This window comes from Pelobates fuscus, chromosome 10, assembly GCF_036172605.1.
Source record: "Pelobates fuscus isolate aPelFus1 chromosome 10, aPelFus1.pri, whole genome shotgun sequence".
NCBI classification, from domain to species: Eukaryota; Metazoa; Chordata; class Amphibia; order Anura; family Pelobatidae; genus Pelobates; species Pelobates fuscus.
The window spans coordinates 61,535,123-61,556,140 of record NC_086326.1 but is presented as its reverse complement, the minus strand read 5'-3'; the positions used below and the strand labels follow the sequence as shown (position 1 = coordinate 61,556,140).

The 21,018-nt window shown below is 39.7% G+C and overlaps 1 protein-coding gene across 1 annotated transcript in view; it reads right to left on the bottom strand.

Moving 5' to 3' along the window:
• PCDH15 (protocadherin related 15) overlaps positions 1-21,018 on the bottom strand; it is a 1,410,242-nt gene that overhangs the window by 1,263,936 nt on the left and 125,288 nt on the right. Inside the window, exon 2 of the mRNA XM_063435339.1 lies at positions 17,049-17,161. Within this exon, the coding sequence (XP_063291409.1) occupies positions 17,049-17,133 (85 nt within the window). The 5' untranslated portion in view covers positions 17,134-17,161. The remainder of the gene's footprint in view (positions 1-17,048; positions 17,162-21,018) is intronic.

The window sequence follows — 21,018 nt, the reverse complement described above, 5'->3', positions numbered from 1 at the left end:
CAGTGGAATTGCCATGGGGTTAAAGTTTGTCTCTATGGATGTTTGGCAGAAGTCAACCCAGAATTAGTTCCATAGTTTTTAGGCATAGGGTTGGTCTTGTTTCGGGATTATGAAAGTAGCAAACGGCACTGCGTTCGTATGATTAGACACAAATTGACGAAGGTCTGGAGATCCCAGCAGGGTTCGTGGATAAGAGAGGTCAAAAACAGTACCATGAGGTCGACGAAAAAACCCTGCTGGGCATGCGGCAGTTAAAGATGGCCGCCGCCACGTGTTCATTCATACGAATGACGACCACCCAGCCGTTCGTCAATTATGCTGCGGTTAACCGCAAACCACAGATTCTGGGTGGCTAATAAGGGGTGCCCTCCTCATGCAGGGTGGTCGGTCATTCAGCCGTTTGTTCGGTGATTAGGGGGATGACAAAGGTTAACAAGAGAAACTGCAGCTTCTGGGTGTTTAATAAGCGGCACACTCCATATGCTGGGTGGTCGGTCATTCGTTTACATTAATGCCCTAAATCCTTTTGTGGTTTTATTACGAGGCAATAAATAGAAATATTGTAGCAAAGTGGCAGACGAAGGGTACTTTGTAACACCCCTCTACTGGTTAATTCTTCTCACTTAAACTGTGAACTAAATTTACATTTTTTAGGCTGTTTGGGTTGTATGATTATTTTTTTTTGTATGATCTTTTTTGGCACCCAAAACTATGAAATTTCAACATGAATTTCTGCCAATGAGGGCAAATTTTAGTTTTCAGAAAAAGTGGTTCGGTTAAAACAAGAGTCTCGTGGTCAGATTATTTTTTTACATCATTTCAAATGTCTATCTTCAAAACCTGGAGATGATCCAACTTGGAAATTTGAAGGAGGATACACTATTTTGCATAACATTATTATATCATGGTAAGCAAGGCCATGAATAACATTTGTTAAGATAGCAATAAACATTTGCAGTATGTAGTTATGTTAGCTTTAGGGAGGGATGCCATACAATAATATATATTTCTATAACAAAATGCACATTTTCAAATCAATAGTGGAAAAAATGTATGCAGTCACCGCAAACAGCCATCACTGTGCAGAAATTCAAATCTCAGCTCCACACATTTTACAACACTCTATTGTCACTAAGTAACAACTCACCTCTCACACAAACCTTTACTATATTGTGCTGTAACTAAGCAATATAGAAATCTTCGGTGCAGCAGAGTTGATTTTTTTTTTTCTTATTTCTATATTTGTATCCTCATTGCTCTTACTTTATACTCATATGAACTAGAGATCTGTCATTGTGTATAAATCTGTTGCATGCGTGTGGGCACAGAGAGGGTGCCAGATGTGCCCACTCATAATTTAATGTGGGCTGATGTGTCTTTCTTTTCCACCTACTAAGTCTCTACGGGACAGTGTGTCAGTTTTTGCTTATATGCAATAAATGATACTTATTTTATCACAAAAAAACCTTGAGTGCACCTACTTCACTTTGAGATATATATATATATATATATATATATATATATATACACACATACATACATATACACATAAATACAGAAATACAGTTTTTAAAAAAAAATCCTTTTATTTTTGAGAGTCTAATTATATGAATTCTTCCATGTTACAATCATATGGCTCTCATAAATATTATTACAGGCTATTTTAAGAGTGTTTTATTGAACCTACACTCTCAAGATAACCAAGCTGACTGTCTATGTTGTCTGTTCCTAATGAATTGCAGTTGAGCTCTCAGCAAATCTATGGGGGAATTGTTCTTTCAGGGAAAGTACAATGTTTGAGATATATTACTGTTGTTGCAGATGTGACCTTGGTAGATAACTCTGTAGAGTGTATCTATGTAGGTTCATTGAAATCCTTTAATTTATTACAGGATGCATGTGCATTATATGCAGAGTTCAGCTTCTAAGTCGATACAATTTAGTTAAGTATGATTGCAGTCAATGAGTCTTATTACTCTTGGTGGTGGAATTGGGAGGCTGTATTTAAATTAACCTGCTGAACAAACCTGCTCTCCTTCTAGCTAGCAGCTACCTGGCCTCAAACATGTTCCACAAGATGGTGTAGTAGCTAATACTACATGTTTGTTTCAGGAACATTTGTTCAGAGGAACCCCAGTATATCATCTGATCATCTATATACGCTCTTCTATACTACAGTGTGCACTTAGTTGCTATATTCTGCTTTATGAATAGTGTTGTAACCAGATTAAAAAGCCCAGGTGGTCTCCAGTATAAGACTGTATTTGGAGAAGGTACATTGCCCACATTTCTATATGGGAAAGATCAATATAAGAAAAAGGTGTGCTGGAACATTCTTATTGCATTGTCCATGGAAATGTTACCATCACATAAGAGATATTTGGGTGAATTCTCGCTTTTGTTTAATCAAACCGTATTTTCTTTGGTCATTTTTTTTCTTACTCTATGTGACAGGGCCTAACAAAAGTGAAGGTCACTGAAGGATCCATCTTGATTGATTCCTTTCAGAGTTATTGTGAAACTCTTCAGAAAACAAATTCCACAAGTTCTTGGGACTAGATATTGAAGGGTCTTTCCTTGTTGAAAAAAGTATGCAATTCAAATCTCGTTTCTAATTAATAGGAATTAGCCATTTTTATACAGCTGTTGCTTTTGAATCTTTCTAGAAGTGCTGCAAACAATGTCAGTTTGCCTCTAGGTACTTAACATTGCCACCTTAGAAGGCTGTCTGATAGTTCCCCCACCCTGTGGTGTATTACATTTAATAAGGCTACTCAGATACATCTTTGTAGTCATTAACACTGTGATGTTGTTGAGGGCACCCAGAGAGGACATTGAAGCCTCCGCTGGATCTATGGATCCAGAAGATTAGTGTGTTCACTTTCTCCAACCCTTTTTTAATACCTCAGATTGTATTCTAATAAATGTAAAAAATAAAGATATACACATTTGTTTTTAAGTTCCTGGAAAAGTAAAGCAGAGGAAAAATATTCTGCTCACTTATGATATTCTTAGAAACTGAAACATAATCTTAAGGTAATGTGGACCAATCAACTCACCCAAGTGTGGCACAGAAACATTTTATATTTCTTCTCTGCATGTAACAAGAAACAAAAATAACAGAGTGCAAAGTGTAGAAGTCAGAGAGTAATTTACTGCTGATATGAGAAAGAAAGCTTCTGTACCAAGACCACACTGGTATACCAGATAAAAAGAATAATTTAGCTTTTAAATATTTCCTGTGGTTTTCGAGTTTTCTACCCAACTCTCTGTTACTTATGTTATCCGCTTCCTAATGATGAAAGGCTGCATTGACCTTGACATGAATCGAACCAATGAATGTAAACTGGAGCAATAACCACTATATCACCAGACTACGCTACAATTTAAACACAGATTTAACAAGAATGCTCTACAAGCAAGACAGACAAGTCGGTGAAGAGGAAATGAGGAAAGGTTATTAGACAGAAATTAAAATAAATATTCTGGTTAAATAAAAATAGAAGATGAAGGCTGTGTCATTCATTAGATAGCTAGCATGAGGATGGTGTGACATCACATACAAGTACAATTAGTCAAAAGCTATCCATTGGTGCATGTCATGATTTATAAAAGGCAGAGTGCTTCTAGAAGCTACAAAACACAAGCTTCCTTTCATAGCAAGTCCAATATAATGCTCTGACCTGCTCACGTAACACAGTTGAGTGAAAATAAATCTACTGTGTATAATAAGACTCATTTTGATTTTCTATAAATAGAGGTGACATGCAGTGACAAAAATATTATAGTGAAGACCCTGGTGCAAGAAATGTTTTTGGGCCCTACTTTAGTGCAGTGGTGGAAAGATCCCCATTTGTCATACAAGTTGCACAATACTATGGCAGCTGGGCACCTACCATTTGCTCATTCTTGCAGTGTTTGTGCATTTGAATGTAAACACGTTTTTGTATGGAGTGTGAATATGTGCATGTAAGGGTGTATTTGTTTGTATTGTTGCCATTGGGAAGCAGTGATGTATTTCTATGTAATGTTTGTGTTTGAATGCAGGGGTGTGTTTGTATGTAGTGTTAGCTTTTAAGTGCAGGTGTACTTTTGTATGTGGTATTGGTGTTTGAATGGAGAGGTGTGTTTGGCTATAATTTTGGAGTTTGACTGCAGGGCTGTGTTTGTATACAATGTTTTTGTTTAATTGCAACTGTATTTGCATGTACGTTTCGTGTTTAATTGCTGGGATGTATGTGTAGCGGTACTTACCTTATCCGGGGGCCGGCCGCGGTCCTCTCTTCAAGCCGCGCGCGGTCCTGCGGCTGCACGAGCCGCGCGCGGCTCGTCCGACTGTTCAGACAGGAAGGCGGGCAGTGACCGCGAGAAGCGGTCACGTGTCCCGCCTGCAGCTAAGAGCGCGCCGCGAATCTCGGGCGCGCTCTTAAAGAGACAGTGGGAGCCTAAATTGCAAAAAGGCTCCCATTGGCTCCTGTCATGCCAATCACCCCATACACTTACCTGTTGGGGGAGTGGAAGTGACAGGAGCCAATCACATTAGTTTGAAGGCTACTTATACTTACCCTTTTCCCTTAGTTCCTTGCCCTATCGTGGTTTCTGCTACAGTTCCCTTTAGTGCTTGTTGTGTTCAGTTGTGTTTCTCCGTATTTGACCTTGGCTTTGTATTCTGACTTCGTTTTCGCTTTATCCTATTCTGTACTGTTTGCCGGCTTGCTGATTCCTGTGTACCAGACCCCGGCTAGTTTTCGTTTACGCTGTCTCTTTGTGCCCTTGACCTCGGATCGTTCCTGACTCTGTCTTATCCTATTACGTCGAGTCCGGCCACTCTAAGGTCCGGTAGACGTATCTCTCCTCTGTACTGTCTTCTGTTAGGCTGGATCCTGCGTGTAGGGGTATATACTCGTTACATTACGATAGGGCCATGGACCCCGCAGATTTAGCTCAACAGATGGCGACCCATGAGGCTAGATTTGTAGAGCAGGATCACCGTATGGATCAAATAGCTCAGGCTCTCCAGACGCTCTTAGCTAGAACCATTCCAGCAACCGCACCTAACCCTCCTACACCCCTGCTTCCTGAAGTATCGACTATGCCTAACGCTACAGCACATTTAACGCCTCCTCCTAGGTATGGAGGGGATTCTAAGACATGCAGAGGGTTCATTAACCAAATAGAGTTTCATTTTGAAATGTATCCACGTTCATTTCCCACAGAGAGGTCTAAAGTTGGGTTCTTTATGCACCAACTTACCGACAAAGCACTTGAATGGGCAAACCCTATTTGGGAGGCTAATGGACCTATGGTGCATAACTTTCACAGTTTCCGAACAGCTTTTCGCAGAACTTTTGATACTATGAAAAGGTCTAAGAATGCCGCTAGAGCATTAATGAGGGTTAAACAGGGTTCTAGGTCTGTGGCTGATTACGCTATACAGTTTCGTACCCTTGCCTCACAGGTCGATTGGACCAATAATGGGTTAACTACGGCCTTCATGGAAGGTTTATCAGACTCTATATTGGATGAGGTAGCAGCTAAGGAGCTTCCTATTGCCTTAGAGGACCTTATTGACTACCTCATCGATATAGATAATAGGATTCGTGACAGGCTCTATACTAAGAACAGGAATAGACGTTTTGTTACACCTATTCAACCCAGAGTTAATATACCGGAGAGTGTTAAAGTATCTGAAGAGGAACCTATGCAATTAGGGGTTGCCAAACTCTCAGATACTGAGAAATTACATAGGAGAAGGGAGGGACTCTGCCTATATTGTGGTAAGAGAGACCATATGGTAAAGGAGTGTCCTCTGCTCCCGGAAAACTCTCGCACCTAAGACCTTATAGGGGACTGGCCTTGGGTGTGATTTCTAAGTCTCCTACATTGCCTCCTAACCGACTGCTTCTCCCTGTTTCTTTACATATGGGAGAGAGTTGTATAGTTGAAAACATATACGCCCTGGTTGATTCTGGGGCAGCCGAGAACTTTATAGACTCTGGTTTTGTAAAGAGAAACAATATTCCCATCAGAGAGAAGGAGATACCCTTGGCCGTTGAGGCCATAGATGGTAGACCATTGATATCTCCTGTTGTTACTCACGAGACTGCACCGCTACACATGTACACAGGGGTTCTACACTATGAAACCATTCGGTTCCAGGTCATCACCTCTCCTTCTTCACAGTTGGTGTTAGGGTATCCATGGTTACGTGCCCACAATCCCATTTTTGACTGGGAGACAGGGCAGATAAAATCATGGAGTGAAGCCTGCCATGAGTCATGTACTATTGAAGTCACGCCTGTGAATTCTATTAACGTTCCTACTGTTCCTCCTTTATCTACGGCTATACCCTCTCAGTATTTAACTTTAAAGACTGTCTTTGATAAAAGAGAGGCTGACAAATTACCGCCTCACAGACCCTACGATTGTGCTATTGATTTGTTGCCTGGTACTATACCTCCTAAGGGCAGGGTGTACCCCCTATCGGTTCAAGAAAACCGTGTCATGGAGGAGTACATTAAAGAGTCATTAGACAAGGGATTTATTAGAAGATCCTCTTCTCCGGCTGGAGCGGGGTTCTTCTTTGTATCAAAGAAAGAAGGTGATTTAAGACCTTGCATTGATTATAGAGGTCTTAACAAGATCACCATCAAAAATGCTTACCCTATACCTTTAATAACAGAATTGTTTGACAGGCTCAAACATGCTACGGTATTCACCAAATTAGATCTTAGAGGAGCATACAATTTGATACGTATTAAAAAGGACCACGAATGGAAGACAGCCTTTAACACTCTGTCAGGTCATTATGAGTATACCGTCATGCCATTTGGGCTTTGCAATGCCCCAGCAGTGTTCCAAGAATTTATTAATGATGTCTTAAGGGACTTTATTCACTCATTTGTTATTGTGTACTTGGATGACATTTTAATATATTCTACAGACATTCACACTCATCACAGACATGTTACAACAGTTCTGAAGACCCTTCTTGCTAATGGTCTTTATTGCAAATTAGAAAAATGTCTATTCGACCAGTCCGAGGTCCAGTTTTTAGGGTATTTGATTTCCGCTGAGGGTTTTCGGATGGATCCCCAGAAGCTCGCTGCAGTCATAGAATGGCCTCTGCCGCAAGGTCTGAAAGCCATCCAGCGTTTTCTGGGTTTCTCTAATTATTATAGACGTTTTATCAAAGGTTTTTTGTCTATAGTAGCGCCTATTACTCGTATGACTAAAAAGGATGGCAATACACGTGTCTGGTCTACTGAGGCACTTCAGGCTTTTGACTTTCTTAAAACTACGTTCGCCTCTGCCCCTATTTTACAGCATCCTGTCCCCTCATTGCCATATATACTTGAGGTTGATGCTTCCGATATAGGGGTAGGTGCTGTCTTATCCCAAAGAGAGTCTCCTGACAAGCCATTGCATCCTTGTGGCTTCTTTTCTAAACAAATGTCCAAGGCAGAGAGGAATTATGATGTGGGTAATCGCGAACTCCTTGCTATCATTTTAGCACTCAAAGAATGGAGACATTTGCTAGAAGGAACTAAGGATCCTATTCTCATATTTACAGATCATAAGAACCTATCCTACCTTAGCGAAGCTAAAAGATTGTCTTCAAGGCAGGCTAGGTGGTCACTGTTCTTGTCTCATTTTAATTATATAATCACCTATAGGCCAGGTGACCGGAACACTAAAGCGGACGCTCTGTCCAGACAATTCGAGACTATTGACAAACAGGAGATTGATGTCACTCCTGTCATTCCCCCAGACAGGATAATAGCAACTACTATATTGTCTATTTCCTCGTCCCTCTTGCAGGCCATACAAGCGAAACAAAGCATGGCACCCAGCGAGAGGCCTAATGATAAATTGTTCGTTGACGTTCCCGAGAGACGGGATATTCTGTCACTTTATCACGATACTAAGACTGCTGGACATCCTGGTATTTCCAAAACAGTGTCAGCCGTTTCTCGGTATTTCTGGTGGGATACCTTACGTAAGGATGTTACTGACTATATAAGTGCTTGTACTACTTGTGCATGTATGAAAACCTCTCGTAGAGTTCCTTGTGGGCTGTTGCATCCGTTACCCGTTCCCGAAAGACCTTGGTCTAATCTATCAATGGATTTTATTGTTGAATTACCCCCTTCGAATGGTAACACAGTCATCCTAATGATAGTAGATCGGTTTTCCAAAATGGCTCACTTTGTGTCTCTTCGCAAGTTGCCCACTTCCAAGGAATTGGCTCTTATCTTCGCTAGAGAAGTGTTTCGATTACATGGTATTCCCTTATCTATTGTATCCGATAGGGGTAGCCAATTTATTTCCAGGTTCTGGAAAGCCTTTTGTTCGGAGATGGGTATTTCCCTCTCATTTTCTTCCGCTTACCATCCCCAGTCTAATGGAGCTGCTGAACGTGCCAACCAGTCTCTAGAGCAGTACCTCCGTTGTTTTGTGTCTCACCATCAGGACAATTGGTCTGACCTGCTTCCTTGGGCTGAATTTGCTCGGAATAATGCCACTCATGATTCTTCCGGCAAAAGCCCTTTTTACATTGTCTATGGCCAGCATCCCGTTGTTCTTCCGGCTGCATTCTCCTCTCAGGGCATGCCAGTTCTGGATGAGCATTTGGCTGGTTTGCGTAATACTTGGAAGCAGGTTCAGCGTTCTTTGGTGGACTCTGCTGCCCGCCAGAAGGCTCAGGCTGACAAGCATCGCAGAGCGGCTCCTTCCTATGTTGTGGGGGACAGGGTTTTGCTTTCCACACGGAATATTCGCCTCCGGGTGCCTTCTATGAAATTGGCTCCCCGCTTCATTGGTCCTTATCGCATTATACATAAGGTTAATCCCGTTTCTTATGCCTTGGGTCTGCCGAAGAATCTGCGTATACCCAATGTATTTCACACCTCTTTGTTGAAGCCTTACGTACGCAACCGCTATACCCGGCATACTCCCCCTCCCCCTCCTGTCTCTGTGGAGGGTCATGAGGAGTTCGAAGTATCTGCTGTTATTGACTCTCGTTTTCTTAGGGGTCGGCTTCAGTACTTGGTACATTGGAAGGGTTATGGGCCTGAGGAGCGCAGTTGGATTTCTGCGGATGCTGTTCATGCTCCCCGCCTTGTACGTTCTTTCCATTTGCGTTTTCCTGCCAGGCCTGGTCCTGCCCGCCCGGAGGGCGTGTCCTCAGGGGGGGGTACTGTAGCGGTACTTACCTTATCCGGGGGCCGGCCGCGGTCCTCTCTTCAAGCCACGCGCGGTCCTGCGGCTGCACGAGCCGCGCGCGGCTCGTCCGACTGTTCAGACAGGAAGGCGGGCAGTGACCGCGAGAAGCGGTCACGTGTCCCGCCTGCAGCTAAGAGCGCGCCGCGAATCTCGGGCGCGCTCTTAAAGAGACAGTGGGAGCCTAAATTGCAAAAAGGCTCCCATTGGCTCCTGTCATGCCAATCACCCCATACACTTACCTGTTGGGGGAGTGGAAGTGACAGGAGCCAATCACATTAGTTTGAAGGCTACTTATACTTACCCTTTTCCCTTAGTTCCTTGCCCTATCGTGGTTTCTGCTACAGTTCCCTTTAGTGCTTGTTGTGTTCAGTTGTGTTTCTCCGTATTTGACCTTGGCTTTGTATTCTGACTTCGTTTTCGCTTTATCCTATTCTGTACTGTTTGCCGGCTTGCTGATTCCTGTGTACCAGACCCCGGCTAGTTTTCGTTTACGCTGTCTCTTTGTGCCCTTGACCTCGGATCGTTCCTGACTCTGTCTTATCCTATTACGTCGAGTCCGGCCACTCTAAGGTCCGGTAGACGTATCTCTCCTCTGTACTGTCTTCTGTTAGGCTGGATCCTGCGTGTAGGGGTATATACTCGTTACAGTATGTACATATACACATACACCACCATATGCATACATATTTCCCCAGATACACCTATGCCTTGACACACAGATACACACATATAAAAATCCTGACACAAACATATGCACACACTGACACATTCCCACTCACACACCGATACATACATATACTCACATTATAAAATTGTTGTATTTTCAGCCACCATCCTGTTAACATGCCTTTTATGTGCATGAGGGGAGCTGAGTCCTAGTGTTGTGAATGTGGAACTGGCTTTTGCCCTGATTTTCCCCTCCTGTAGTGCCGCCACCACCTCCTTCTCTCTCCCTCCCTTGTGGTGGTATCTATGTAGCTGGGAAGAAGTTCTCTCTCCCTTCCTCCCAGGCTGCTGATACTACATCTGTTAAAGGGCCATTATTTAGCAATACCCATTGGTTGCTTCTAAAGAGGCATAACTAGAAACCACGGTGCCCCGGTGCGAAAATTGCCCTGCCCCCCATATGCTCTACCTCCCCACACATGCAGACACACACATACACATGCAGACACACACATACACACACAAAAACACATGCACATAAATATGCAGACACACTTAACCACACACATACAGAGAAACATACAAACACACATATAGAGACAGACACACAGACACCAACACACACAAACAAAATGTTTTAGTCACCCTCCTGTTTCCTACCTTTTAGGTGCAAGAGGGAGACTTTCCCTGGGGTCCAGTGGCTTAGGCTGATGGGAGTCAGAGTTTCCACTCTGGCTCCCTCCTCTCTTCCCTCCTCCTGCGCAGCTCTCTGTGATTGCTGGGAGGAAGTGAACAAAGTAGTCACTTCCTCCCAGCATCTGACATCTTCACAGGGTGCCTGGTGTTGCTATTAAAGTGCCACAGCGCTGACTGGGCCCCATGGAAATTAAGTGCCATCGGGGGGCCCTAACAGCATGGGCAACTCAATGGGCCCCTAAACGTGCAGCCCTGGTGGTTATACCGTGCGGGCCGGGGCTGAATTACATAGCTGACGGACACCTTGGTTGCAGGGGTCCACAGGATGACCAGGCCCACTGGAGTGACCGGCCCAGTCGCAGCTGCACTCCCTGCGACCCGGGTAGTTCCGCCACTGGGCTCATCAAACAAGCAAGTCCATGCTGTCACACCAGCTGCACCGGCAATAGTTCCGCCACTGGTGGCAGGAATATTGGCAATAAGCTACAGCATTTCCCAAAAGAAATGTGCCACTTTTAAAGCTGATTTAATTGTACTGTCATACAATTCTATAATTCTGTAAGGAAAACCATTTTTTTCCACAAGTTCCAGTTCGCCTATAAAAAAAAAATTAAGATTTATTTTTAAACACCGTTTTCATAGCTATACAATTGTCCTTCAAAAGACAAGGTCCTTCTGATAAATATATCAATTTGCAAAACATACGGTTTGAAAAATCCTTGAATCTGCTGAAGAAAAAAAAATGAAAAAAATAGAAAACAATTCTCAACAAAAAGAACAAAAATGAACAGGTTTAGGCATCCTTGATCAGCATGCATTCAATTTATATGCACTGCATTACAAACATGGGATCATCCTGTTGGATGTGGACCATGGTTTTACATGTGGCACAATTGACATGGAAACCATTAGAATCAGAAGGGAGTATATCACTCAACCTTTAAAACGTTCACCCACTTTTCATTCAGAGACATATTTATCAGTCTCCCCTGCAGACCCATTTCATTATGCCTGTGTTTTTATGCCTCTCAAAATGAAGCATAAGCATTTACAAAATGTAAATGAATTGAATTTAGTATGAAAGAATGCATTAAAACATGAGTATGCGTGTAATTTAGTGTGAGTCAATGGGTGTAATTTATTTCGAGGTATTTGAGCATGTGGTGAGTAACATAAGAGTATTTGGCCAATTAAATGTTTATGAGTGTGCATGTGTGTCAGGACCGCAGTCTTGATTTCAGCAGCACAGTCCCTATTTTAAGGTCCTACCACAATATGCCAATTTAATTCCCTGGTGCTCCACATCCAGGTACACAATTGAACTGTCTTCCTTATTACATGTGCATGCACTGTGCATGGGCACGTGGATCCTACCAGTGGTGTTACTAGGGGTGTTACATAGTTATCTAGGTTGAAAAATTAATAAAAAGTCTATCAAGACCAACCTTGTAACTCATTCTTTGCTGTTGATCAAAAAGAAGACAAAAAAAAACAATTGTAGCCATTTCCACTTAAGACACAAAAAGAAAGGTAAAAATTATTTCTTGACTATATAATGGGTGTGCAGGAGGTTCTGACTACAAAAGACAATACCAGCAAGGGTGTGATAACACACAGGCACAGTACCTAAAGTCTGCCCACAAATGCCTAAAATTAAGATGGCCACCACATATCTCAGAATGCCACTCATGGCAACACTACCCCTTTGGGGGATGTCAGAAAGTGCATTTTGCTTTCGCATTGTAGCTGCGGGCACTCGCTGACCTTTGTACAGGTTATGTGCGCACTGTGTCTGCCTTGTTTTCATGTTGCATAGATATGATCTTATTCTTCTACAACGTTCTGCCCACAACACAATCGACAGTGGTCAATGAAGGAAAAGTCTTCATTACCCAGTCTTGGTACTTAAGTTTCTAGAAGATGTAAGAAGCAGCTATTCTAATCATCCAAAGCACCCTTACTAGACAATCAGGAAAGGTAAGTAGAGAAAGGGTATGTAGGTGGAGTGATACTGAAAGAATGGCTGAAGGGGGATGAAGGAGCAGATAGATAAAAGGATACTCGGATATAGACGTTGGACGATGAGCAATACTGTCAAAAATACACCTTTATCACTGTAGAGGACTCAAATACAAATGGTGTCTTCCATCAGAGACAGACTGACAGTAGTCTGAACCTACTAAAACCAACATACATTATCCAGGTATGAGTTTACCCCAATGTATTTATATACTTATTGCACACAGACAAGGAAATTAAAACAACTTGTAAAAATATAAAATAGCCTTAATGTTCCTGTGCTAGATACAACCAAGGATTAATTGCATATTATTTACTGTGCTACCACCAAACCAGTTAGTATATTAAACCTCTTATCCACTAACCTCTTACTTTACACACTTTTTTTAATTCACAAATGCATGTATGAATGTAAGGGTGTATTTATGCAGCGAGACAGTTTATGGATGTCGAGGTGTAGAATATAATGAAATTGTTCTCAATCTCCATCTCCCCAAAGACCAAGGAGGTGGTTGCCATTAATAGATGCAGCTGCTGTCCAAGATGTTAACGTCCACAAATCTTAGGCAGGCATCACGTATGTCTTGGTGCCTCTCTGTCATTAGGTATCCATTCCACACTGCACAGCAATGTCGGTAACAACATGCATCACAGTTTTAATGAATATAATTATGCCTCCAAATACTAGGCAGGTCATTTAAAATACATTACAAAATAGTATATAGGATAATACCTAGAACACAAGGGATAATTTTCTTCCCTTGTAAAAAAAAAAAAAAAAAAAGTCATATTGGTCCTCAAGAGGTTAACTACAAAATCCTACTTCTTTATCTACGTTTGTTTGACAGAATCTAGAGGCATCAACAGATTTCAGATCGTGTGGATGTTTTATAATGTTACATGCTGAGACTGTGATTGGCTCTATGCTGTAGGCAGATAAAATAAGAAAATTATCTCACAATATTTTTTTATTTCTCTTGTTTTTTTATGCTCTTTAATGCTCCTCTATAGGCAAAATGTAGATAATAGGATTAATTCTATCTGTATGCAGGGGGTAGGACACAGGTGCCCTTTTTAATTTAGTTACAGCTTAAAACTACCAAGTTACACTCCTCAAAGCAATATCACATGCAGAATCAAAAGCACATTAACTGATGAAGTGCATTTATATAACTTTCTATAATAAGGCTTTAGTTTATCATTGCAGAATAAATGTGTATCAGAACAAAGACAATAAGAATATTAAATAAAACTATTAATATGAAATAAAACTGTACAAGTATACCCCATAGCAAACGTCTTTAGACTTCACATTCCCCTCACAAATTAAAGCAGAATGAAAATGGTATACTACCATAAGAAAGTATTACTAAATGGGAGTGAATTAACTGCATTCACAAACATATCTGAAAATAAATAAGAAGCAATATGTAGTAATGTGTTAATTGAGTTTCATATATCAATGTACAGTTATTCTGGTCTTTTCTGCATCTTAATTCTCCATTGCATACCATGTAATTCTATATAAAAGTACTTTATATTACATATATATCCAGCGCACTCATCTATTCACTAAACAACAACTTCAATGTTGACAGATTGTATTAGTTTTTTGTTTTGTTTTTAAAACACCTAATCTAGGCAAAAATAATGGGGGTTTGGTTACATTATATGATCATACATTGCATAAGCCTGCCACAACGTCAATGTACCCCATCTTTGGCAGGTCCTACACTAACAGCCTAATGTCTGCTCTTATGAGATTAACCCACTTACTTGGGGAAAAAATTCCATCTGGGGCTCTCTGTAGGGTAGGACCTGCCAAAGATGGGGTACATTGATGTTGTGGCAGGTTTATGCAATGTATGATCATATAATGTAACTAAACCACCATTATTTTTGCCTAGATAAGGTGTTTAAAAAAAAAAAAAAAAAAACTAATAAAATCTGTTAACATTGAAGTTGCTGTTCAGTGGATTAGTGAGTGCACTGGATCTTCCGTATTGTATAAATTGGCCCCCAGCAGCACCCCAATTATGCATGTTAAGGTGAGTGCAGCCCCCTGGTTTCATATATATATATATATATATATATATATATATATATATATATATATATATATATATATATGTAATACAATATGGAGCACATTAGGAAAATTTAAGTTACGGCAAAGACTCCTAAGACACACAGTCAAATACAAACCTCATGCATTCGATAAAACAGCAGGACTCCACTGTAAATATAAAACACTAATATAACTTTAATTCTGGTTTACAGATGTTTGATGTCTTCGTGCTCAACATGCATTGAGATAATGCATCTCAACGAAGAGATGCTGATTGGTGCAGTGTGTCTATTGCAGGGCATGCACAGTAGTCCCCTGAATGCATCTCTATGGAAAGTATTACATTAGTTAAAATAATCATCATGGATGATCTCGGGCAGGGGCACAGCGGCAGCCATGGCAAGACCAGTGTTGTGTGGTAGAAAGCAAGTAAAATGCCTTTATTTTTACCATAAAGCGAAGGCACAGAATCGAATACATTAGGAAGAAAGGTGCTTCAGCAGTTAACAATAAGGTTGTTTCTCCTCAAATCAATATTGTGACTCTATATTGTATAACATACACACTAAGATTAAACCATCATTTTAAACTCGGCACTTTTGAAAATAGACTAAACAGCAGTCACTTAATTTTCTTAAGAGGAAAAAAAGAAAAGGTTTGTGTTAAATAATTGAAGGGCTATTGATTGCTTGAAACTTACAAATTTTCAAACACTTTATTAAAAAGAATGAATAATGTCAAAGTGGGACATTATTAAAAAAAAAAGCTGTACTAATTTACACTTTGATAGAAATGCAGCAATATGAAAAAAAATACCAAAATATCATTGTTGTAATATTTTTATATTTAGACGTTCATCTGCTTTGTCATACCTACTTCAAAAGGTGCTTTTTGAAATAAGTAACTAATTCCATTTACAAAGAATCATGTACATTCTTAAAAAAATAAAAAAATAATAATAATAGACATTCAACATTGCTTTGAATTAAGTTTCATTTTTTCTAAATGTGTTTTTAAAAGTGTTAAAGTTGACCTCGGAGAAATTGGTACACACATTCAGTACATTAACAAAAAATGAAAAAGCTTAGTATATGTTCCTAAATAGTTTAAAAGGAACAGTCAAAGCACCACGACCACTAACAAATGATATAGTTGTTATGGTGCCAGGAATGTCCTAGCACTAACCCCAATAAATGTGGTCAAACTACTTTAGAATGGTTTGACTCATTACCACTGTAGTGATTGCAGTGTTTGTTGTGTTCCTTTAGAACTTCCCAGAATGCTTTAGAAGTAGATATGTGTCACAATATTTTTTTTTTCTGAAAGGCATGATTTATATAACCTTGCTTAGCTTCCCTAAGAAAGATGATTAAACCGAGTTCAATATTTCATACTCACTCTATTTTATATATTTTTTTATTTAGTCTAGTTTGGTTTCTGTTTAGCGTCTACCTTTTAGGGATTTAAAAAAAAATAATGTTTTTATTAAGTCTAATTGCTGTGACCTGAATTTGCCACCATATAGCAAAATTCATATAAAGTAACCAAGTTTATTCAAATATGTACAATAATTAAAGATATAAAACAATGAATTAAAATTATCCTGGACTCCTAAATACCTATAAATACCTAGGTCATGGTGAATTCCTGAGCTATTTGGACACACTGACTCAATAAAATGGGCCTGTCCAGTTTATTTTTTTGTTTTGCTGTAGCTGATTGCAAAAATAATAGATTTTAAAAACTGAAAGACATAACACTGTCAAATTTGTGGCTGCAAATTTGACCTTTTTTAAATTACCCTTTTATGCTATTTATAGTATAATTTGACTGTGCTGTACCTAACAAATGAATGCTGTCAGTCTGGCACTGCTAAAAAATCTTATTCCATTAACCTCTTAATGACAGATGACATAGCAGGACAATCTTGATATAAAAGACCACTTGTCATGAAAGGGTTTGTAATAGAGCTTGTAATGGCGTTCCACCCCAAAGGAAGTTATAAATAAATCTAACATATATTATTCCACCCCCCCCCCCACGGTCCCACCCCCCTAAACGTTAAAATGACATGGGGATTTTAAATATGTATGGTGTTATTCACCTATTCAAAACTCAGAGGGCTATAATTGTAATGTATATATTTAAATCTCCAAATTTTGCCATAATTTCAAATATGTTTACAAGTCTCTTGTCTAATTCATGCAATGCTAGATTGAGGACATATTATAGGTTATGCCTATTATTTTGGTACTTTAGAATTGACATATTGACTTTTTCTATTTTTCTATTATATTACTGTTCCTTAACACAATGGATATCAAACAGGAAATGTTAACACTATAATAAATACAAATGATAAAACCTCACTTACCATCTTCATTTTGTGACGAACCACATTCAAAGTAACTAGTTAATACTATGACAAAAGCTATGAAGTTCCAGAGTCTTAGTAACATTTTCTGTCACACTTTACTTGGGGCAGATCTGAAATGAAAAAAGAAAAAAAAGAAAGAAAATGAAACCGAGATCTGACACTTTAATTTATCATTCAGTTCAGTGGTTGTCTTGTTGTGGCATTTTCTATTCAGTTCATCATCAGTCACTTGTATCAATAATAGTCCAGCTGCTGTTATGCAGTGAAGTAGGCAGTATGACTTTACTTAAAGCCCTCTAGCTATTCGACACAAAGGTTTTCGGATAACAAATTCACAGTAAACACTGGCTTTTGTTTTTTACCTAACATTAAAAGGTGTCAGGAGTTCAGAAAATGATACCAAAGTGCTGAAAATGACTGTAAAATGTTACATTTGCTGTAAAGAACATCAATCTCAAACTAAACCTGTCTTTTTGATGATTTAGATCTCAGCAGGGATTGTTAGATGGAAGTTGTATTTAAAGAGAAAGCAGTACTTATTAAAATATAGGCTCTACATTGACAGTAGTTCTCTAGATAATTGACAATGCTTTGGTTGTACATTTTACATATATCAGAATGAAAGCAGCCCAAACGGTATTTTGAACGACAATAGTTATAGAATATCAATAATCCATACATTAAGTGATTAAAGGAAAATACACGACTCAAGGCATAATTAAATTGTTCAGTTATTTAATGTATTAAATCTCTTCATTATGTCTGGAAGGCTAATTTTATACATTTACTACATCAATACGGACATCAGTTATTTTAATTTGTGTTTTGATTGTTTTCCAGAAATTCAATATTAGATGTATCAAACGGCTGCTTGGATTTGAACAGTCTGCGACTTGATATATATATATATATATATATATATATATATAAATAAATAGAAAAAAGGTTAGTATGTACTACCATGGTGGAATGAAAACATGCCAATGACCACTAGCTCTGGGGGTGGGATGAGGGAAGGTGTAGCACAATTCTAATATCTTTATTTTATGCTAACAAATACAAATAACATAAATTTTTACTTACCGTAAATTTCTTTTTCCTGAAGATTAGAGGCAGTGCTTTACCAATGGGATTTCTAATCTGGAGGGAAAAATAGGCAGGCAATTCTCCAACTTTTTTAAGACCCTCCCCTTAATTAAATACATTCCTTTAAATAACAGATCACAAAGAGCGGATAAAACTAAATTTAGATCCCAGGGCGGACAGGTTTCCCTAATGTTGGGAACCAAACGGCCCAGAGCCCTGAAGAATCTAGATATCAGAATGTTTAAGGTTAAACATCTGAAAGAAAAGAAACTGATCGCTCAAACTTGTAATTTTAAAGATGCTGGCTTTAATCCCTTTGCAAATGCCATCTGAAGGAATTTGAGAATCTTTTGGATGGAGGCGGAAACAGGGTCCTCTTTAAACCTACAACACCACTGACAAAATTTCTTCCAAATCTTTGAGTAAATTTTAGACGTTGACTCTTTGTTAGTAGCCAATAACATTTTTATGACCTCAGGATCTAGACCTTTACTTTTTAAGATCTGGAGTTCAGACACCAAGCCGTCAACTGGAATCTCTGAAGGGTTGGAAGAGGAATCATGGAGTGATCTAGAATTTCTTCTGATAGTGGAAGCTTCCAAAAGGTGGCCCCTGGAATATTTAGAAGAACCGAAAACCAACTTCTTCTTGGCCACCAGGGGAGGATTATGATAATCCTTACTTTTTCCAACTTGATCTTTTGAAGCACTCTGGGAATACATATGCAAGGTTGAACTTCCATGGTACTGACAGAGCATCTATGATATCGGGCTTGTCTGCAGGGTTCAGAGAAGCAAATCGTCTTGTCTTCCTCTTTGTCCTGGAGGCCATAAGGTCTATTTCTGGACAACCGAAACGGTCTGAAATAAGCCTGAAAATTCTGCACGAAAGGGACCAATCTGTCTGTTTTAAGTGATGACGACTCAGGGCGTCTGCTAATACGTTGAATTTTCCCAGTATGTGAACAGCAGAGATCGATAGAAGGTGCACTTCCGACCACAGCATGATCTTTGAACATAGATTTTCCAATTTTGTTGTCCTTGTACCTCCTTGTTTGTTTAAAACTGTCGTTCGATTGTCCGAACGTATCTGAATATGCTGACCTCTTATCTGGAACTGAAACGCAAGGAGAGCCATCCATACTGCCTCTAAATTGATTGTTTTATCTTTAGCTTCTTCTCCTCTGGCAGGAAAATCTTCATAGAGACTGAGTCTAAGATCAGACCCAAGAACTGAATCCTTTGAACCGGAACTAATTCCGACTTGCTGAAATTTATTAGCCAACCATGAGCTTGTAGAGCTTGTAAAGCTGTAAGAAGGTCTAATTTTAGTTGCTCCTTTGACTCCGAAATCAAAAGCCAGTCGTCCAAATAAGGGATGACATAAATCCCCAAACTTCTTAGATACGCTGAGATGACTACTAGCAGCTTTGTGAACACCCTGGGCGCAGATGAAAGGCCGAATGGAAGGACTTTGAATTGGTAATGCCTGGTCACTGATTGGATGCAGATCGCAAATCTTAGAAGCCTTTTGCTGGATTCTGCTATGGGCACATGAAGATAAGCGTCTTTTAAATCCAGGGACACAAACCAATTTCTTGGTTGAACAAGAAGAGAAGCTGATTTGATTGATTCCATATGGAACTTCTTTTTTACAATATACTTGTTTATGGCTTTTAGGTCTGGTATGGGTCTGCAAGAACCATCTGGCTTTGGTACCAAAAATAGTCTTGAATATGTGCCCTGATGTCTCTCTCTTAGGGGCAATTCTTCTACAACTCTTTTCTGCAGGAGTCTTGACACTTCTTGCATCAAAGCTAACTCTGTTTCCTGAGAATGAACCTTGGAACATAAAAAAAAAATTCTTGGGGTATTTGTCAGTTCCAGAATGTACCCGCACTTTATTACTGAGAGAACCCAGTGATCCAATGTCGTACCTTCCCAGTGATTTAGGAAGTGAGACAATCTTCCTCCCACAGGCCTGGCGTCACAACATTTTATTTATCTTGTCCGTGAATCTTTCTTTCTTTCTATAATCGAAGACCTTCTTTTGTTGACCCCTATAGTAGTTCCTGCGAAAGGAACTTCTAAATGAGGGTTGAATCCCCACTTTACGGTTCTAAACTTGTTTCTTATGGGATTCAGGCAAGGCCTTCCTGCCTTCCTTCATTTGTTTTAACAGATCATTTAGTTTAGACCCGAATAGTCTTCCAGATTCAAAGGGTAAGTCACACAACAAATTCTTTAATGCCGCATCAGCTGACCAGTTTCTAAGCCAAAGTGCTCTTCTAGATACAGTCGTTAGACCCAAATTCTTAGCAGACAATTTTAGACTTTCTGAGGAAGCATCTACCAAAAAATCTGCAGACATTTTGATATTTTTTAAGAGCTTTACTGGATCTTCCTTTGATTCTCCTGCATAAACCTTCTCTAGTTCTTCTAGCCAATGTTTTGGGGCTTTAGCCATGGATGTTCCTGCGATAAGAGCTTTCGCTTGGGCCGCTGAAGAAACAAACATCTTCTTTAAGGACGAGTCCATGCGCTTCTCCATCACATCCCTTAAACCACTTGAGTCACCAATAGGTAACGCCGTTTTCTTCCCAATCTGTGCTATAGGAACGTCCACTACAGGGACTGTATCCAGCAGGCAGTCCTGGTCCGCTTCTATGGAAAAAAGAGTTTTAAAGTGTTTTGAAATAAAAGGTTTGTGACCTGGGAATTTCCATTCTCTTAAAACCAACTCAAGTTGTGGATGTAAAGTGAAAACTTTAGTTCTTTTTCCTGACATCCCATTGTCAATGTTCTGCACTTCCTTTACTAGTTTCCCCATGGCTTCTTCAGGAAAGGCAAACTCCTCCTCAGATGAATCACTAGCTGAATCC